Source organism: Thamnophis elegans, chromosome 13, assembly GCF_009769535.1.
Source record: "Thamnophis elegans isolate rThaEle1 chromosome 13, rThaEle1.pri, whole genome shotgun sequence".
NCBI lineage: Eukaryota > Metazoa > Chordata > Lepidosauria > Squamata > Colubridae > Thamnophis > Thamnophis elegans.
In genome coordinates, this window is record NC_045553.1 from 47,562,917 (window position 1) to 47,583,438 (window position 20,522).

General features: G+C 46.1%; 1 protein-coding gene across 1 annotated transcript; it reads right to left on the reverse strand.

Annotated features, from left to right (window-relative positions):
* Window positions 1-247: 247 nt before the first annotated feature.
* POU2AF1 (POU class 2 homeobox associating factor 1) lies at window positions 248-19,287 on the reverse strand. The gene is made up of 5 exons (XM_032229921.1): window positions 19,211-19,287; window positions 7,431-7,561; window positions 5,762-5,804; window positions 5,365-5,636; window positions 248-766 (listed from the first exon to the last, which is right to left on the reverse strand). The coding sequence occupies exons 1-5, from the start codon at window positions 19,224-19,226 to the stop codon at window positions 455-457; spliced, it is 774 nt and encodes a 257-aa protein (XP_032085812.1). The 5' UTR covers window positions 19,227-19,287; the 3' UTR covers window positions 248-454.
* Window positions 19,288-20,522: the final 1,235 nt, after the last annotated feature.

Sequence of the window (20,522 nt, forward strand, 5' to 3'; positions counted from 1 at the left end):
CCCCGACACACAAACACAAAAGGCCTTTGGTATCTTCCTTATTGTCCTGAAAACTACATATCAAAAAGAAGAAGCAGGAGGAGGAGGAGGAGGAGAAAAAGAAGAAGATTATTATTATTTTGAGTGCTGGAGGAACACAGAATTCCCAGAAGCAAGAGGAGGAGGAGGAGGAGGAGGAGGAGGAGGAGGAGGAGGAGGAGGAGGAGGAGGAGGAGGAGGAGGAGGAAGGCTGTTTCTGGCTGCAAAGTTCTGTTGCAAAGATTCAAAATTACAGCTTCTTTTCCAAGAGAGATTCTGCTGTTTCCATCCCACATTTCTGAAACTTTGGAAAGAAAGCAGGAGAAGCTGAGGATGACCTAGAGAGGACAGTGAAAGGCAGAGAAAGAATGAAGGAAGAAGAGGAGAAAAGGAAGGAAGAGATTTGAAGAGATCTCTCTTGGCTAAGAATCCATTCTCAGAGTCCTTCAACTGGCAGGCTGTTGTCTAAACCGTACGTGTCGTTTGCGTCATCCTGCAGAAGTTTCTCCAGCGTCAGAGGTGCCATCTCCTTCCTGGTGTCTTCTAATACTTGGGGGAGTGGGTCAGCTCCTGAAATGGGGAGGGGGACAAACTGGGGAGCAGAGAGGGCCATCGAAGCCGGCTGGTATTGCAAGGAAGTTGCCGGTAGAGTTGGGATGGGCTGAGTCCAGGGAAAATAACTCAGGGGAGCTTGCTGGTCCATCGCATCCAGATGAGGCACCACAGCTGGGCTTGAGGCCGATCGAGCCTGAGGGACAAGAAAAAAACACGTGGGTCAGTCTTTCTTCCCAGAAACTGAGGCTTGGTGAAAAACTGCCTCTGATCCAAGAAGGTCCAGGTGTCAGAGTTCCAAATAGCATCCAAAAATAAATCAGAGTCCAAGGCAAAGTATTCCTCAAAGTTCCACTTTCTTAAGAGAGACATGTTGGCACATTTGGGAAAACCCAAATCTGAAAGCTTCACGGTTTTCCCACCCAGTTGAGAATTCAAGATCTTGCACCCAACACCCACAGATCCATCCCATGGTCCAATCTTCCTCTGCCTTGCTGGCAGCTTCCACCCATCCAGTTCTGGTCAGGTGCAGAGTTGCAAAGACAAAGGATGACCGTGGCTTTCTAGAAAGAATGTTGTTATGGCTACATATCATCTAACTCCATACAATCCCTCCTCCCATTTTCCCACCATAGAATAATAGAAATTGTGGCAGGCCAAAGATCCAACAGAAAAGATGGGGCTCAGGAGAAGACCAACAGATGGGTAACATACTGTAAGGTGACTCTTGACTTACAACTACTTGTTTAGCAATGCTGTAAAGTTACAATGAGTCCTTGCACTTACAACCAGTCCTTGTACTGACAGCCTTTGCAGCATCTTCCAGGCAGAGGTAGTATTCACTTACCTTTCCTCCCGGTTCACAAATGTGAGCGTGTGGGCATGCGCACAGCCTTCCCCACATGGCCTTTTGGTGGAAAAAGTTCCTCAATGGGATGCCGTAGATCCGAGGGGGAGGGGGGCACCTGCGATTTCCGCTACCGGTTCAGGAGAACCGGTACAAATGGTTAGAATGCCCCCGCTCCTTCCAGGTCACATGACCAAAACCAGCCACTCAGCAACCAGTGTGTACTTAAAATGGCAGCCTTCCCAGGTCACGTGATCACCTTCCCAGATAACTTCCGACAAGCAAAGTCGACGGGGCGGGAAGCCGATTTCGCTTAAAGACCGTGTGATTCACAGTCGAATCGCTTAATGATGGCAGCAAAAAAAAAGGTCGTAAAATCGGGCTGGGCTCCCCCTAACAACCGCCTTGCTTAGCGATTCTGAAAATTCTGACCCCCAATTGTCACTGTAAGTTGAGGACTACCGGCAGTATGTTGTCACCCACAAATGTATGCTTCCCTCCCCCCTTAGGAACAAACCCTGATCTAACCAGGGTCTTTGCTATCCATGCACCAATGTCAGTGAGGATTTGAATACGAATTTGTGGACCTCCGACGTTTGGGAAGGGTGGAAAGATAGGATCATGTTTGTTTATTTCTTTATTAAATTTATACCCCACCCATCTTGCTTTCTGTGAGTCTTACCCTTTTAGATTTCAGGCGGGGGGGGGGGGGGTTCAAGAAAGCATTCTTCTTCACACAATACAGAGGCAAAATTCACTAAATGAATGGAGAACTCATCCAGGGCTGGGCTTAAAAAATGTTAACAAGTTGTTCTCTGCCTGGTTTCTGGGTGGGGATGGCCATGGTGGGCATGGCCTAGTCGGCCTTCTGCACCATGGCAGGAGGGGGGGCAGGCAATTTTGCCCTCCCTGGGTTCCGGACGTTTTCATCGAGCCTCCGGGAGGCCCTCTGGAGGCTGGAAATGGACCCCTTTTCAGCCTTCCCAAACTTCCGGTATGCCCATTTTTCACCCTCCCCGAGCCTCCACAGACACCCAGCACTTACCTGCGTCTAAAACAGGCAGCGTGGGGACTCATGGAAGGGGAGGGGTGGGCGGGGCCAGCCAGGAGTGAGATTTGGGGATTCTCTAAACTGCACAAAATCTTAGCTAGAGGTTCTCCCGAACCCCTGCGAATGCCCAACAGCCTACCCCTGATATCAGGGCCGGATTTCCCTACAGGCTAACTAGGCTTCAAGATCAAGAGGGGCCTATGTTCAAATTGTTAGCAAAATTAAAATTACACTATTCTAAAAACAGTGAACACTAAAACACTGAATCGAAAATAAGGAGAAATTCTACGCATATGACTAATAAACAAACATAAAAATGTATTGGTTAAGATCGTTCCAGCGCCGCGGCAGTTGGGGAGCCCACCCACGTTCCCGGCACCGGCGGTCGGGCGAGAGGCGCGGCCGCTCCCAGTAGCCGCCCTGTCGACGCGGAGCCCACCAGCGGCCAGGCAGGTGAGGGCGAGGGGGCCGAGCCGGGCAGCTGAGCGTAGCAGGGGAGGCGGCTGGCCTCGCTGCCTTTGCCGCAGAGCAGAGCCGCCCTCCGTCGGGAGGCCAGCTATATATATATTGATATATATTGATATATATCACAGTAATGGTGTATTTTATTGTCTCTCATGTAACTTAAAAATGGGAGGTGAAAGAGCCTCATAAGTAGACTAGCCTAGGGCCTCTTTTCATCTAAATCCGGCCCTGCCTGATATCCATGCAAAAAATTAATTCTGGGTCATTCTGGCTGGAAGCCAGAAAATACAGATGTCCAGATCCTTTTTATTTGGCGGCGTGTTTTCTTGAACATCGAAAACACCCCAAATCTATCGCGGGAAAGCGCAAGGAATCGCACTTGAGATCCAGCTGCAAAACACAGCACCGCTGCCCTGCAGATTCACGAGGAGAAAACGTGAAATATATCACCCGCGTCCTCCCTGCAGATATTCAAATGTGGTACACAATACTCTGAGTCCCGAGACAGAACAATGCAATTTATGGCAATCTTTAATTACAATTAATGCCCAAGCTGAGAATTGGAACCCTGAAGGTTTTTGTTCAGGGCAGAAACCTGACAATGGTCTGGCTTCCCTTTCCCACCCTTTCATCTATTTTTCCCCCTGAGCTGCAAACAATAATCACGAAAGGATGCTTTACTTTCTCACCCAAACACCGATCCTTCGGTCACCCACCTGGGGGGGCTGCAATCCGAAGCTAGGATAATTTGCATCCAAAAACATCCCACTCGCTGTGGACCTCTAAGAATATTTTTGTGTTTGCGGCTCAAATCTTTTGCAGAATGTGCATTGCATATTTCCTAGGGGTGTTTCACTCCCCAAGATAACGAATTCCCCTTGCTGGTATTTGGCCTAATGGCAGTATTGACTAAGGCAAAGAGGCTAACTGGCCATGTGCAAATTGCCTTGAGGGGAACCTCTGGGCAGTTGAATTGCAAATAACACAATAACAGAGTTGGAAGGGACCTCGGAGGTCTTCTAGTCCAGCCCCCTGCTCATGCAGGTGATCCTATTTTTGACAAATGGTTGTCCAACCTCTTCCTGAAAAATCTCCAGTGATAACTTCTGAAGGCAAGTTGTTCCACTGGTTGGATGTTCTCCCTCTTAGAAAATTTCTCCTTAGTTCTAGGCTGATGTTGAACATGTCCTCTTAAGTAGTGCTCACAGGTCAGCAGTTCGATCCTGACCGGCTCAAGGTTGACTTAGCCTTCCATCCTTCCAAGGTGGGTAAAATGAGGACCCAGATTGTTGGGGGCAAGAGGCCTGTAAAGCACTGTGAAGCGGTATATAAGTCTAAGTCCTATTGCTAACTGGGAAAGGTAGGTAGGTAGGTAGGTAGGTAGGTAGGTAGGTAGGTAGGTAGGTAGGTAGGAAGGAACGAACGAACGAACGAACGAAGGATGGTGGTGGCACAGTGGTTAGAATTCAGTATTGCAGGCTAACTCTACCAACTGCCAGCAGTTCAATACTGACCAACTCAAAGTGGACTCAGCCTTCTATCCTTCCAAGGTCGGTAAAATGACCCCAACAATAGGTGGACTCTATAAACTGCTTGGAGAGGGCTGTAAGGTACTGTGAGTGATTTATGAGTCTAAGACCTAGTGCTAAGAGTGGGAAGGAAGGAAGGAAGGAGGGATGGATGGAAGGAAGGAAGGAAGGAAGGAAGGAAAGAAGGAAAGAAGGAAAGGAGGAAAGGAGGAAAGGAGGAAAGAAGGAAAGAAGGACCGTGGTGGTGCAGTGGTTAGAGTGCAGTACTGCAGGCTACTTCAGCTGACTGCTAGCTGCAGTTCAGCAGTTCAAATCTCACCGGCTCAAGGTTGACTCAGCCTTCCATCCTTACCAGGTGGGTAAAATGAACCCAAATTGTTGGGGGGCAATGTGTTGACTCTGTAAACCATTTAGAGAGGGCTGTAAAAGCACTGTAAAGCGGTATATAAGTCTAACTACTCTTCCTTCCTTCCTTCCTTCCTTCCTTCCTTCCTTCCTTCCTTCCTTCCTTCCTCCTTCCTTCCTTCCTTCCTGTTAGAATGCAGGATTGCAGGCTAACTCTGCCAATTGCCAGGAGTTCGATCCTGATCGGCTGAAGGTTGACTCAGCCTTCCATCCTTCCACGGTGGGTAAAATGAGAACCCAGATTGCTGTGGGGGGAAAAGGCTGACTCTGTAAACCACTTAGAGAGGGCTGTAAAACACCGTGAAGCAGTATATAAGTCTAAGGGCTATGGCTGTTGCTATGGAAGAGCTTGGGTGGTTAGGAGACCACATCCATGGTACTCAAAGAGAAGGGAAGACATCCAACAAACTTTGGAAGATTCCCACCCTGCCTCCCACCCCACAATAGAAGGAAAGAAAACACCAACGATCACACAGAGGGCCCTCTACCAAACTCACCGCAAAGTTTGTGATGAGTGGCTGGGAAGTGTAGGTCAGCACGGAGGACGTCCCCACGAGGGTGTAACTGGGGCAGACCGGCTGAACAAACATGTCAGCCGTGTAAGGGCAGCTGACCGCTTCGTGAGACACGTAATCCGGGGCCGTAGTCCATTGGGTCAGAGGTTGCAATGTGGCCGGGGGCGGCTGAGTCAACCACCCCGAATAAAGCGCTCCTTCCTCCATCAGGGGCAGCGAAGAGGTGACCAAGTCCGTCTCGGAGTAAACTTGACCTTCGCGGAAAGAGAGAAAGGGGAAAAGGTGATCCGAAGATGGAGAACGAGGAAAGATGTGCTTTTGGGGAGGAGGAAAAGCTCCCTTCTCCCCCCACACCAAAAAAAAATTCTGAAATTCTTACCCGTGGGTGAGTAGGATGGAAGTGACTGATGGGGGAAAAACACCTAAAGGAAAATTAGAGGTTGGTATTATTTAAGAGTGATAAAACCACAAGGAGAAGAATTACTCACAGGCTGACTAGGAAACTTACTGCATCAGTAATGCTCAAACGGCAACTCCGTGTCAAGACTGAAGGGCCAGAAGGAAAGAAATATGTTTGAGGAGGGTGGGAAAGTCTCAAATGTTCACACCAGTGGTGGGTCCCAGGTGGTACGGCCCGATACAGCTATACTGGTAATAGCCAGGAGTAGCAACCGTACCTGTATGGCAGATCATTTGGTCCACCCGCCCGCCCGCGTTCCATAGTTGTTTTTGAAGCAACCGGGACAATTGCGCGCATGCACAAAGTGTGCAGCACTTGTGCAGCCTCCGCCGAGCTGCTCAGTGTCACAGGGCGGTGGTGTCCGCATGTATGCGCAGTGCACGTGCCTGACCAGAACACCCGGCCCTGTGAGCAGCGTACTAGTTGTGACGGGGTCGGGAACCCACCACTGGTTCACACCCTGGCCCATAATCAGTTTTCATCACTGTTATTGATGTGGCCACATCTGGTTCTAATGACAGAGGCATTTAGGAGGACATAGCTCACCGTTCTAAAGCAGTGTTTTTTTTCCAAAATTGGTCACTTGAAACAGTGTGGGCTTCAATTCCCAGAATTCCCAAGCCAACTGGCTGGGGGAATCTGGGAGTTGAAATCCACAGTTCTTAAAGCATGGAGGTTGGGGGAATCTGGGAGTTGAAGTCCACAGATCTCAAAGCATGGAGGTTGGGGGAATCTGGGAGTTGAAGTCCACAGATCTTGACGTGGCGGTTGGGGGAATCTGGGAGTTGAAGTTCACCCATCTTAAAGCATGGAGGTTGGGGAAATCTGGGAGTTGAAGTCCACAGATCTTAAAGCATGGAGGTTGGGGGAATCTGGGAGTTGAAATCCACAGATCTTGACGTGGCGGTTGGGGGAATCTGGGAGTTGAAGTTCACCCATCTTAAAGCATGGAGGTTGGGGAAATCTGGGAGTTGAAGTCCACAGATCTTAAAGCATGGAGGTTGGGGGAATCTGGATGTTGAAGTCCACAGACCTTGGCGTGGCGGTTGGGGGAATCTGGGAGTTGAAGTTCACCCATCTTAAAGCATGGTGTTTGGGGGACTCTGGGAGTTGAAATCCACCCATCTTAAAGCATGGTGTTTGGGGGACTCTGGGAGTTGAAGTCCACCCATCTTAAAGCATGGTGTTTGGGGGACTCTGGGAGTTGAAGTCCACCCATCTTAAAGCATGGTGTTTGGGGGAATCTGGGAGTTGAAGTCCACCCATCTTAAAGCATGGTGTTTGGGGGAATCTGGGAGTTGAAGTCCACCCATCTTAAAGCATGGTGTTTGGGGGAATCTGGGAGTTGAAGTCCACCCATCTTAAAGCATGGTGTTTGGGGGAATCTGGGAGTTGAAATCGACCCATTTAAAGCATGGTGTTTGGGGGATGCTGGGAGCTGAAGTCCCCACATCTAAAAGTTGGCAAGCTGACGAAACACTGCTCTAACGGAAGTGTCTCATGACAAGACTGAGAGAGGGATTGTGGAAGGGCAAGGATGAAGCAGTAGATAGAAAAATGCCCAGCCTTTTGCCCGGCTGTCTCTCACCGCCATGCTTTCCGGAGCAGCTTTGGCATTTTGAGCCCTGCCCCGTTTCCTCTTCAGCAACTCCTTCACTGGCTCTTTCACCCGGACACCTTGGTAGGGGCGGGACGGCAGGGGCTGCTCAGCTGCAGAAGCTAGAAAAAAATACGCTCAGCGTTAGTTCCCTCTTTAGTGTTGCAACGATGCTTCTTCGTTTAAAATCAGCATTTTTCAAACCTAGGAAGACTGTTGTGGTGTTGACAGCACAAGACTAATGTATGCAGAAAAATGGAAGGACACTTCGATTCCTACTTTGGAAGAATGGTTGCAGGCAGGGCCGGATTTAGATGAAAAGAGGCCCTAGGCTATTCCACTTATGAGGCCCTTTCACCTCCCATTTTTAAGTTTGTAAATTGCAGGAGAGACAATAAAATACATCATTACTGTGATATATATCAATATATATATATCAATATATATAGCTGGCCTCCCGACGGAGGGCGGCTCTGCTCTGCGGCAAAGGCAGCGAGGCCAGCCGCCTCCCCTGCTGCGCTCAGCTGCCCGGCTCGGCCCCCTCGCCCTCACCTGCCTGGCCGCTGGCGGGCTCCGCTTCGACGGGGCGGCTACTGGGAGCGGCCGCGCCTCTCACCCGACCACCGGTGCCAGGAACGTGGGCGGGCTCCCCAACTGCCGCGGCGCTGGAACGATCTTAACCAATACATTTTTATGTTTGTTTATTAGTCATATGCGTAGAATTTCTCCTTATTTTCCGTTCAGTGTTTTAGTGTTCACTGTTTTTAGAATAGTGTAATTTTAATTTTGCTAACAATTTGAATGTCGGCCCCTCTTGATCTTGAGGCCCTAGGCTGAAGCCTAGTTAGCCTATAGGGAAATCCGGCCCTGGGTGCAGAAGATGATGGAATTGGTTGAAATGACAAAATTGACTTCTTTGATTAAAGAAAAGAACAAAAGTGCTTTTTTTTTTACACATAGAGGCTGCTTCTGAACTTGAAGTGGAAAAGAATAAAAGTGATTTGGGGGTTTTACCGATTAGACTGATATGTTTTTTACAGAAATGGCTTGTTCGTCTTATTAGGAAAAAGCAAAATGTTGTGATTTGATGTTAATGCCATATTTTACAGAAAGAGTTGGAAGTCAAATACTTCTTTTTCTTTTCTTTGTCTTCTCTTTCCTCACTTCTCTTCCCCCTCCCTCCCCCTGCTTCTCTATTTCCTTTTGTATTTTGTGTTTTATAATACTTTACAACTCAATAAAAATTGAAAAAGAAAAACTTGGCAAGGGTAAGAGAGACGGACTTCAACTCCCAAAATTCCCCAGCCAGCCATAAAGTCCGCTTGCCGAATTTGAAAAACGCTGAACTATAGGAACTGTGCGATCGTTCGTAATGCTTGTGCCACGCTAGGCGTCCTCCAAGGCACCCCCTGGGAATTTTTTTTTAAAATGTGTTTTTAATTGGTTTACTTGAGTCCCTTGTGAGGGACTGGTGGCTGTAGAAATGGAATAAATAAATCAATAGATAACATCCTGGGAATTATAGTGCAAACAGGGGTTCCCAGGGTCAGGGTGAGGAAAGGAGGATTTTGTATTTTTAAAAATAAAAAATAAAAACAAACTATAAATAATTATCTGGACCTAAATTCTTTAAAAACAAACCTTAACTCTTCGGTGAACTTTCCAGTTATGAAGAATAGGGTCTTATGCCAGCCATGGGGGGAATTACCCTGACATTTCCAGATGATGTAAATTTTAGACTTGAAACCAAGTTATTTGAGCCAGCTCTCTATCTTTAAAATCAGAGAGTGTCCGTGATTTGATTCATTGACTTATCCATTCTGTGGCACTGATGATGTTGCTCAGTGGGGTAATGAAATGTCGGCAAGTAAAAATGTCAGAATCTTCCTCCTCCTCCTCTTCCTCCTCCTCCTCCTCCTCCTCCTCCTCCTCCTCCTCCTCCTCCTCCTCCTCCTCCTCCTCCTCCTCCTCCTCCTCCTTTCCACAAATCCCCATTCCCTTCTAGCATTGATGATATTTCCTAGTTGGGTAATGAAACGCCTGCAAGAAAACAACCAAGCTCAGAGTCGTCATCCTCCAGCTCCTCTTTCTCCTCCTTTCCATCACTGATGATGTTCCCTAGCTGGGTTACGAAACGTCTTCAAGAAAACAACCAGGCTCAGAGAGCACCAGGGACTCCGCAGTCCCCACCTTCCCAAGGAGCAGAGACCCTGGGGTTGGCAGCCGTCCTTTGCAAAACCCAGCAGAGTTCCCTTGAATGAAATCTGCCAACTTTCCACGGGCTCCTTCTGAATGGTTTTTTTTTTTTAAAGGGACTTATTTCACACCAATTTCAACCCTTGCTCCTCAAGCCAAATTCCCTTTGGAATCACACAACTGTCATTGTAAGTGGCTTTGCACGGCTGACTCTGTTTGAAGCTCAGAGCTTGGACTTTACACCCAAGGCTTTGGCAGGTGAGAACCTATCATTTTTTATTTATTTTAAAAAAATTTTTTTGCTGCGCAAACGAAAGCAAACAGTTGTGTTTCTTTTCCCTCTCCCTCCCCCCGCTTGGTTCCCCAATATAATCGCACACAATAACATTAAAATAATAAGCTTTTGAGAAGCCACAATGGAAATCTTTTCCTGTTTGAAAAGTCCTTGAAAAGCAAACGTTGGCTTGATAAAGAAACACACACACACACACACTCTCACACACTCGCAAAGAATAACTATCGTAAAAATTAATCTCAAGTGTTTAATTAGCCAGCCAGTTGGAGATCTTGGCTCGCAAATAAAATAAAATAAAAAGAACATTAAAAGGAAATTGCGTAAAATGCTTTCTCACACCTTCCCATGCATTGCCCATATTTCTTTTTTTAAAAAAAACAAGCAAGGTTTCTTAAATTTGCACCTGGAGCCAACTTGTTCAGGACAAGTATTGGGACATTTCAAAATTATGGTTTTCCACGACTAGGTGAACCATCGAATCCTCCTTTCCCAGAGGCACCTAGGAATTATAGCCTGCTGATGGAAACACTTCCAAACTGTGAAGATTCCTTGGGGAAGTTACACTCCTAAAAGATGTTCTAAACACACCATCCAAAGTCCTGCACATTTCTAATTCAGACCAAGCTACTGGTTTTTTGCAAGGATGTCCACGCTGCAATTTGTCTTCTTCAGGAAGATGAAAGCAGAAATATAATAAAAAGCTCCTTTTCTGGCAGACTGAAGCAACACCGTATAGGTCAGGAGATCATAGTTAATTTGGAACCAAGATACGCATGTCCCTCAGGACTTATCATCCTCATAGTTCCATCAAACACGCCAAGAAGGTATCTGTGATAGTCCTGAAACCTTGGAGTTACATTTTGAATACCTCACTAATCCTTACTAAGGCCACCCCTGGAATGCTGCATCCAGTTTTGGTTACCCCGTTACAAAAAAGATGTTAAGACTTGGGAAAAATGCAAAGAAGAGCAACTAAGATGATTAAGGGCCTGGAGACAAAAACAGATGAAGAAAAGATCTAGGTATTGGGTATGGCCAATCCAGAAAAAAGGACTAGGAGTGACTTGATAGCAATATTCCAGTATTTGAGGGACTGCCAGAATAAAGAGGGGGGTCAACTTATTTTCCAGAGCAGACAAGACAAGAACCAATGAATGGAAACCTATCAAGGACAGAAACAACCTGAAATTAAGGAGAAGCTTCTTAACGTTGAGGACAATTAACCAGTGGAACAGAAGTTGCCTTCAGAAGTTGTGGGTTCTTCATCACTGGAAGCTTTAAAGAACAGACTGGACATCCACCTATCTGAAATGGTAGAGAGTCTCCTGCTTGAGCAGGGGGTTGGACTAGAAGTCCTCCAAGGTACCTAAATGGCTCCCAATATCTTGCCTGAAATTAAGTCCCTTCTTGGTCAACTCAGGAAGGGGAAGACCTCCAGAGTGGACTTTATCCTTCCAGAAGTATTGAAGAACAACTTTGGGTTGGTGGACTCCAATCTTGACGTCACTCTTCACCTATATTGACCATATATTGTGGATACCTCTGCTAAGCACAGAGAGATGCAAGGCCTATGACGCTATCTAAGGTTCAGAGGTTGGAAAGTACTGGCTGGATTCATAAAATATACAAAACCATGGTTTGTTGAAACACTATATATTGGGGGGAAAAATAACAATTCGCTTAGTTCTTCAACGTAGTTAGTCCAAGGCCAAATGAGTTACTTTATGGCTTAATGTCATCTTCTGACACCACCCCCTCCCCATTTAGGGAGTGGACAATGCCAGATGGAAATGTTAAAAAGTTGGGAGGGAGGTCCTCAGGAGATTGGAGAACTCTCAGAATCTTTGGAGAAGAAGAGCAAATTACTATGGGATTTTCTTCAAGAAAATATATAAATTTTCCACGATCTAGAAAAGATGTGGAGACTCTAGAAAGAGTGCAGAGAAGAGCAACAAAGACGATTAGGGGACTGGATGCTAAAACATATGAAGAACGGTTGCAGGAACTGGGTCTGTCTAGTTTAATGAAAAGAAGGACTAGGGGAGACATGATAGCAGCCTTCCAATATCTCAGGGGCTGCCACAAAGAAGAGGGAGTCAAACTATTCTCCAAAGCACCTGAAGGCAGGACAAGAAGCAATGGGTGAAAATTAATCAAGGAGAGAAGCAACTTAGAACTAAGGAGAAATTTCCTGACAGTTAGAACAATTAATCAGTGGAACAGAAGTTGCCTGCAGAAGTTGTAAAAGCTCAAACACTGGAAGTTTTTAAGAAGATGTTGGCTAGCCATTTGTCTGAAGTGGTGTAGAGTTTCCTGCCTAAGCAGGAAGGGGTTGGACTAGAAGACCTCCAAGGTCCCTTCCGACTCTGTTATTCTATTCTAAAATGGCATGGCTGCATACAGTCTAACTCAGCTCAGCATGGACAAGGCGTTAAGGCCCAATCATTGCCAGCAGCCAAACAATTAAATCATGTTAATTGTATTTACCAGATGGATTGGGACATTATTCAGATATTTGAGAGAAGGAACTTGGCCCAGAGAAGTGTAGTAAACGAGCAGTGGAGCCATAGGATTGTGGAAGGAGAGAAATGGAAAACAAGAAATGAAACCCTTCTGAGGTCTAGGAACCGGAACTCCAGACTAAGTCCGACAAGCTAGAACGTGACAGGGAACAGGGAAACACTGGGACAAAATACCAGGAAGAAAAGCTTGTGTGAAGTAGAAGATAGCAAAGCATCGATGGCCTGTAGTTGGAAGAACTAACTTTAGGAGAAGACCTGACAGCATAAACGCCAAGAGGCCAACAGAGAGAAACACCTGCAACATCAGGATGGCGAACGCTGTCTTCTGGGACCTACTTTGGAAGCTGATCTGGAGAACATCTAGAGAACATCCATATTAGATCCATCCAGTGGATGCCGATTCCACACTAAGGTCTCTCCAACCCAGCATCCTGATTCCAGTTATGTCATACCTGCACGTCTTGAAGACGGTTTGCCATTGCTTCTCCCCACCACCACCACCGTGAATCTAGAGGTTCTACAACCTAAAACTCGAGGTTCGGTTTTGCTGTCCCAGCTCGCCTTTGTCTAGAGTTGATTGTCTCGAACGCCCATCCCAAAGATAGAACAGCTGCCCTGGGATATGAAGTTCAGGAGAAAGGAACATCTCCAAAGCTCCATCTTGGAAGGAGAACCTGGGAAACAAATCTCTCTCTGACCTTCCCTAGGCCTTCTCCCCAGTTGGCAGGCGTGATGTTGGGCAACAGGCTGAATCTGTGGGAAACACCTCCTGCCTGGCAGGATTGGCGTTGCCAACTTAGAGCTAAGTCAACCGGCTGAAGATCAGGTTTGTTTATTTGCTCGTCAATTGCCCTATCGCCTCATTAGAGTCAGCCTGGGGCTGCTCAATTTGACACCCTGTCCAGATGCCCTGGCAGTGTCAATATTGCACAGCTCCGAGCCTGTCAAGTCGTGTTCACAGGACCCTACAGGGCCCGGTTGCGAAATCAACACAAGTCTGGGCTTTCTCTGGGGGGGGAAAAAAGGATTCTTTTTCGCTTTCTGGAAACCGAACGGATAAGTACAAAGGTGTGAACTTGGCAACGCCGAACTGACCTGGTCTCATTCTCGTGAAGTTCTCCACCCACGTTAGACTGATGTGATTATTTTATTTTATTTTTAAAAAAACAAGTTTTGAAAATCCTGCCGGCCTTGTCATCGGTGAGCAGCTGGTGTGCAAAGTTTCAGTTAACTTATCTATCCCCATGGGGTGGGGGTGGGGGTTTGGTGTCCCCGAGGCAGCTGTGTCTGAGCGGAGATGGGCTTGATCGGCCACCTTGCTGTTTCATCTTTCAGTATTATTGCCGTTTTGAGTTTTTCAGACCTGGGTTCTCCTCCTGCAAAGGACTCAGGAAACGCACATCCAAAGTGGGGAATGAAAATTCTGGGGAGAGCCACCCCAAAAACGCATCGAAAAGTGATAGAAAAAATTCAGAAGAAAAGATATAAGGCATATAAAGAAAAAGAGGGCGGGGAATCTAGGAACAGGGAGACTAGTTCAATGAATTGAAGTATTTTAATCATGGTAATAGTAGGTATCTAATTAAGACGCAAATGAACCATACTAATACTTTTAAGGGTGTAAATTAATTATGTTAAATGCTTGTTACATTAAAAAAAAAACCTGAATGTGAAGATACATGTTACCTACAGAAAACAGATGAGAAGGGAATGATAAATTTCTCTGTATTTCTAAAGGGGAGAAAAAAGGACACTGTTTATGTACATTAAAAAAATTGTAAGTTGGAAAATTTGAGAAGAAAAGGAATACAGCTAAAATGGGAAATGGAAATATAATGTAAAGTGAGTGATGTATATGTGAAAATGTTAAAGGGGGAAAACTGGACAATACTCTTGTCTACAAAAGGATTTTAATTAGGTAACAAAAAAATAAAAAACTTTGTGTGTTTTTTTAAAAGGAAGCGCACATCCAAGAGGGGATGAGCATGAAAACACTCTGAGCGTTGAGGCCATCTATGTCAAAATTGAATTGAATTGAATTTTATTATTTGTATGCCGCCCTTCTCCGGGAGGGACTCAGGGCGGCGAACAACTCAAAAGGGGAAAAGGGGAACATAGAACAGAGTGCAAGTAATTAAAATAACCAAGAATCACACAACCATACAAGTCGAGAGGGGAGGGGAACTCATCAACCCCAGGCCTGCCGGCAAAGCCAGGTTTTGACGGCTTTTCGGAAGGCCTGGAGAGAGGCGAGGGTCCGAATCCCTGCGGGGAGTTCATTCCAGAGGGCCGGAGCTGCCACAGAGAAGGCCCTCCCCCGGGTAATAGCCAGGTGGCATTGACTGGTAGACGGAACCCGGAGGAGGCCAACCCTGTGTGATCTAATGGGTCTTTGGGAGGTAATTGGCAGCAGGCGGTCTCTCAAAATTGAACAGCTCTCTCTCAACAGAGGTGTGTGTGTGGGGGGGAGATACGGCATCATCTGTCTTCAATCTACAACACAGATCCTTTCAACAGTTCCAAGAAAGCTCCACACACCCATTGGCACCACTCAGGTGACCCTGAGGATACAGTTAAACCTCCAAGTGGCCTCAATGACTCTCTAAAAAGAGGGCAAAGGACCAGCTGTCTGCAAGGAGTCTAAATCCTTCCATCCCCCACCATCCAGTCAGAGCAGAAGAAGCTCCTTGGATGAGAAGAGAAACATCTTCAACGAAAAAACAAGAAAGTCCAGTGACCTCTTGAAAAAAAAAAGCCCCTTTGGGACAACATGACCTGGAGGACTTGGAATCTCCATAGAGGCCAGTTCCTTCCTTCTTTTCTCCCTCTCTCCTTCCTTCCTTCCTTCCTTCCTTCCTTCCTTCCTTCCTTCCCTATAAGGAGCCGAGGTGGCGTAGTGGTTAGGGTGCAGTACTGCAGGCCACTTCAGCTGACTGCTAGCTGCAGTTCGGCGGTTCAAATCTCACCGGCTCAAGGTTGACTCAGCCTTCCATCCTTCCGAGGTGGGTAAAATGAGGACCCAGACTGTGGGGGCAATGAGCTGACTCTGTAAACAGCTTAGAGAGGGCTGAAAGCCCTATGAAGCGGTATATAAGTCTAAGTCTAACTATCTAACTAACTTCCTTCCTTCCCTTTCTCACTTCCTTCCTTCCCTTTCTCGCTTCCTTTGTTCCTTCCCCTCCATCCAGTCGGAGATGAAGAAGCTTCTTAGATGAGAAGCAAAAAGCCTTCCAAGAAAAACCAGAAAGTCCAAGTGGCCTCTTGAAAAAAAAACCACCTTTGGGACAACAAGGACCGGGATGAATCTCCATAGACATCTGAGAGTCTATGTTTAATCTGCCTACTCCAAATTACTATCCTCCAACTAAGAAATCAATGCCTTTCCAAAGTCCGTAAGTAGAACTTGGAGTCATCCAGTCTTCTCCAATAATGCTGCATCTGAAGATCTTGCTGGTACCAGAATGCCAACTTGACCGGTGATTGTCCCGAAGGTGCTTTTTCAAAAGGCAACTGGACCTTGTTTTTCCTTGAAGATGTTTCACTCTTCCAAGAAGCTCCTTCAGTTTTGAGAAGCTAAACGTCTTCAAGGAAAAACAAAGTCCAGTTGCCTTTTGAAAAAGCACCTTTGGGACAACCATGACGTGGATGGATTGAGAATCTCCAAGACACTGAACAGTTTTCCATTTGAGTCATCCTTATAGGACCATCTGTCCTCTAGCAGGATGATGGGTATTTCCTTGAATGCATCAGAGGGAGCATATGGCTCCTGCCTCCCCTTGCATGGATGAAGGTCACACCAGATGGGGAGAATATGAAATCCGTGCCAGAAAAGAAAGCCCAGATGAGAATGGTCAGAGATGATCCACCTCCTGGTTGAAGTTAAGGATTTCCAGATGTGCCCTTTTTTTTAATAGCAATAGCAGTAGACTTATATACCGCTTCATAGGGCTTTCAGCCCTCTCTAAGCGGTTTACAGAGAGTCAGCATATTGCCCCCAACAATCTGGGTCCTCATTTTACCCACCTTGGAAGGATGGAAGGCTGAGTCAACCCTGAGCCGGTGAGATTTGAACCGCTGAACTGCTGATCTAGCAGTAGCCTGCAGTGCTGCATTTAACCACTGCGCCACCTTGGCCCTTAATGATCTCTGGGCTTGGTGGTTTTCATGCAGATGTTTCATTGGCCAACTAAGTAACATCTTCTGATGGCAAGAGAAGAGTTCATCACGGGCTTAAGCTAGCAATGTTTTACCGTTTGCTTGAGAGGAAGAGCCACTGAATTCAACCGGATTTTCTCCTGAATAAGCAAATCACGTTTGTGTGGCTGACATTTGACAAACGCTCAACTGCAGTTGATTTGATCGTGTCCACACCTTCTCTCAAACCATAGTTAGCCAAAGCAAGCGTGTGGAATCTGGTCGCTCTGGTTTGCTGAGACTGAGGATTTAGCTGAGGAGTCTTGCTTTGGCTAACTCTCTTCTCCTCTCCTCCTCTCTTCCTCTTCCTACCCTCTCTCCTTCTCTTTCTACCTCTTCCCTCCTTCCTCTCCTTTCCTCTTTCTTCCTTCCCTCCTTTTCCCTCTCCTCTCCTCCTCTCTTCCTCTTCCTACTCTCTCTCCTTCTCTTTCTATCCCTTCCCTCCTTCCTCTCCTTTCCTCTTTCTTCCTTCTCTCCTTTTTCCTCTCCTCTCCTCCTCTCTTCCTCTTCCTACCCTCTCTCCTTCTCTTTCTACCTCTTCCCTCCTTCCTCTCCTTTCCTCTTTCTTCCTTCTCCCCTTTTCCCTCTCCTCTCCTCCTCTATTCCTCTTCCTACCCTCTCTCCTTCTCCTTCTATCCCTTCCCTCCTTCCTCTCTTTTCCTTTCTTCCTTCTCTCCCCTTCCTTCTCTCCCCTCCCTTCTCCTCTCCTCCTCTCTTCCTCTTCCTACCCTCTCCTCCTTCTATCCTTTCCCTCCTTCCTCTCTTTTCCTCTTTCTTCCTTCTCTCCCCTCTCTTCTCCTCTCTTCCTCTTTCTACCCTCTCTCCTCTTTCTATCCCTTCCCTCCTTCCTCTCCTTTCCTGTTTCTTCCTTCTCTCCCTTTCCCTCTCTTCTCTCCTCCTCCCTCCCTTTCCTTTTCTGTTGTTGTGTTTATCTCTTTTCAACTCTGAACTGGTGTATCTTCGGGATGGTATTCCCACAAACCCTGTTATAATTTTACGTTTGTCCTTTCTTATTCCCTTTTCTTCATTATCAGTGAATGTACTTTTTTCTTAATCAGGTCAGTTAATTCATAATTACTATACTGTACTCCTAGGAAGAATACCGAAATTCCAGGTGTGCAAAAATTGCTTCAGCCCCTTGAAGCCCTGTGAGGAGGACTTCTGAGTAACTCCGCTAGCTGTCAATAAAGAAAATTCCTTAAGAGATTTGCCTGCAGTGACTCTATGAAACGACCAAAGTTTTTCTTTCTGGTCTAAATAGTTTTATGTGCCTGGATTCACCATCTCTGTCAGGAAGATCTCGTTCCCCGTTTCCTTGTTATTTCACTTGTTTTTTTAAAGGCAGGGGGCCGTATCCAAAATGGAAAATGTGTTTGCACTAAGCACCACGCGAGCGTTTTCTTGTTTTTTTAAAAAAATAGGCTGCAATTGTGAATTGTTCCATGACACTTCAGCTCTAGTGACTAACTCTCTCTCAGCAGCAGACGGGAGGGGAGCCCAAGCTGTTATGATATAAATGGGAAATTGATAAGCCTCCGTACAAGGTATAAATCTTGTGTTGAATTTCTTTCATTCCCCGCCTGTCTACAAAACGGGTCTTTGATTTTACTGCTGGTTGCACCGATCATCTCCCCTTTTCCTTGTTGAGGAGAATGGGAAGCTACAGATGTTCCCCTTCGTAAATTCCAGCGAAGTTGGTGCAAGATTGAGGCCACCTCATAATGAGGCTGTCTTCCCTTGGATCTCCTGATCTTTGAGAAGCTACGTCTCCTCATCCTTACGTTCTCTTCTTGTGAAGGACATCCATGGTCTACTCTATGGGAGCATCAGTGCCATAAAGGCGGAATGGATCTTGGAAAACAAGCAGAATAGAATAGAATTTGGAAGGGACTTTGGGGGGGGGGTCTTCTACTCCAACCCCCTGCCTAAGCAGGAAACCCTACATCACTTCAGACAAATGGCTATCCAACATCTTCTTAAAGACTTCCAGTGTTGGGGCATTCACAACTTCTGGAGGCAACTTCTGTTCCTCTGATTAATTGTTCTAACTGTCAGGAAATTTCTCCTCAGTTCTAAGTTGCTTCTCTCCTTGATTAATTTCCACCCATTGCTTCTTGTTCTGCCTTCAGGTACCTTGGAGAATAGCTTGACTCCCTCTTCTCTGGGGCAACCCCTGAGATATCGGAAGACTGCTATCCTGTCTCCCCTGGTCCTTCTTTTCATTAAACTAGACGTACCCAGTTCCTGCAACCGTTCTTCATATGTTTTAGCCTCCAGTCTCCTAATCCTCTTTGTTGCTCTTCTCGGCACTCTTTCTAAACTCTCCACATCTTTTTTACTTCGTGGCGACCAAAACTGGATGCAGTATTCCAAGTGTGGCTTTACTAAGGCATTATAAAGTGGTATTAACACTTCACCTGATCTTGAGTCTATCGCTCTCTTTATGCAAGCTAAATCTCTTTGCTCCTCTTACCGTTCTACCGTTCAGCAGCCAACGGCTTCCATGACATTTCCTCAAGTTATGAAAAGAAGAAGAAGAAGAAGAAAAAGACTTCACAACTCACATTTTTGCCAGTGCATGTCTGTGGCAAGACGGAATCCCCCTCTGGTCCCTCTTGATCTGTTGTTGTGGGGGGTTTGGGGGTAGTTCTTTTATGTGAAATCAGCCTGTCAGCATGCCTCTTTCAGATTTATTAACTTTTTTAAAGAAGACCAGCTTTCTGCTGTGGGGTGTGACGTTGTCACATCCTCTAACCACAGTTTTTTCCCCTCCCTCCCTTTCATTCTGTGCTATTTGATGTGGAAGATGCTGCAGTGTGAAGCATCTTCCTATCTGAAGGAGGAGGAGGAGGAGGAGGAGGAGGAGGAGGAGGAGGAGGAGGAGGAGGAGGAGGTGGTGGCAATGGTATCTCAAAAAACCCCAAGGAAGAAAGTTGCTCTACATCTTAGGCTGGAATCACCCCGAGATGTACATCTTTAGCGCCTCTGGGTCATAGAAAGCAACACCTGTGTTTTACCTATCAACATTTATATGCTGGATTTAGGATCTCTACTAAAAATCAGCCAGAGAGAACATTTCTCAGAGTTGGGACCCGTTAGAGAAGACAAGACTGAACCCAATGAATCAGAAGTCCTCTTCTGACAGACAGAGGTGCGCCGGTGAAACTCCAGAGAATGCATGAGTCCACTCGTTGTGGCTCCAATCAGGCACAAATTATAATCCCAAAGATATGAATAAATTGACGCTAGAATTAAAAAAAAAAAACAAGGAGAATCAGAATATCATGATACATGGAATAGATTTTACCAGTGGTTGGAAATGAGAGGCGGAAGTTGGAACAAGAAATAATTAGGATTTGTGAACTTGGAATGTGATGATATATGTATGTATGTATGTATGTATGTATGTATGTATGTATGTATGTATGTTTGTTGAGTATAAGAGATAGATAGATGGCTAGATGGATGGATGGATGGATGGATGGATAGATAGATGGATGGATGGATGGATGGATGGATGGATGGATGGAAGGATGGATGGATGGATGGATGGATAGAGATAGATATGTTGCATTTGTTCTGATAAATAAATAAAGGGAGACTAGCATAGATCTATTTCAAGTTATTTAGCTCTCATCAGCTTACATGTTAGGCAACTGCCTAACCTGTAAAAACAGCCCAGGTTCAAATCCCAGTAAGGGTATGGCTAGCTGATGAGAGCTAAATAGCTTGAAATAGATCTATACTAATTTCCCTTTATTTATTTATCAGGACAAATGCAACAAAGAAATGGTTTGTCTGCCTGGAAGGGTCCTAGAATGGAGCTGAAAGGCAAAAGGGAAGCAGTATGCTCCCTCCCATATTTGGGCATACCAG

What these genes read in the sequence shown, in the direction of transcription:
- POU2AF1 (XM_032229921.1), bottom strand. An exon ending in CTGCTCCGGAAAGCATGGCG is followed by an intron (nt 5,805 to 7,430) that starts GTGAGAGACAGC and finishes ATTTTCCTTTAG; the next exon opens with GTGTTTTTCCCCCATCAGTC. An exon ending in TCCATCCTACTCACCCACGG is followed by an intron (nt 5,637 to 5,761) that starts GTAAGAATTTCA and finishes CTTTCCGCGAAG; the next exon opens with GTCAAGTTTACTCCGAGACG.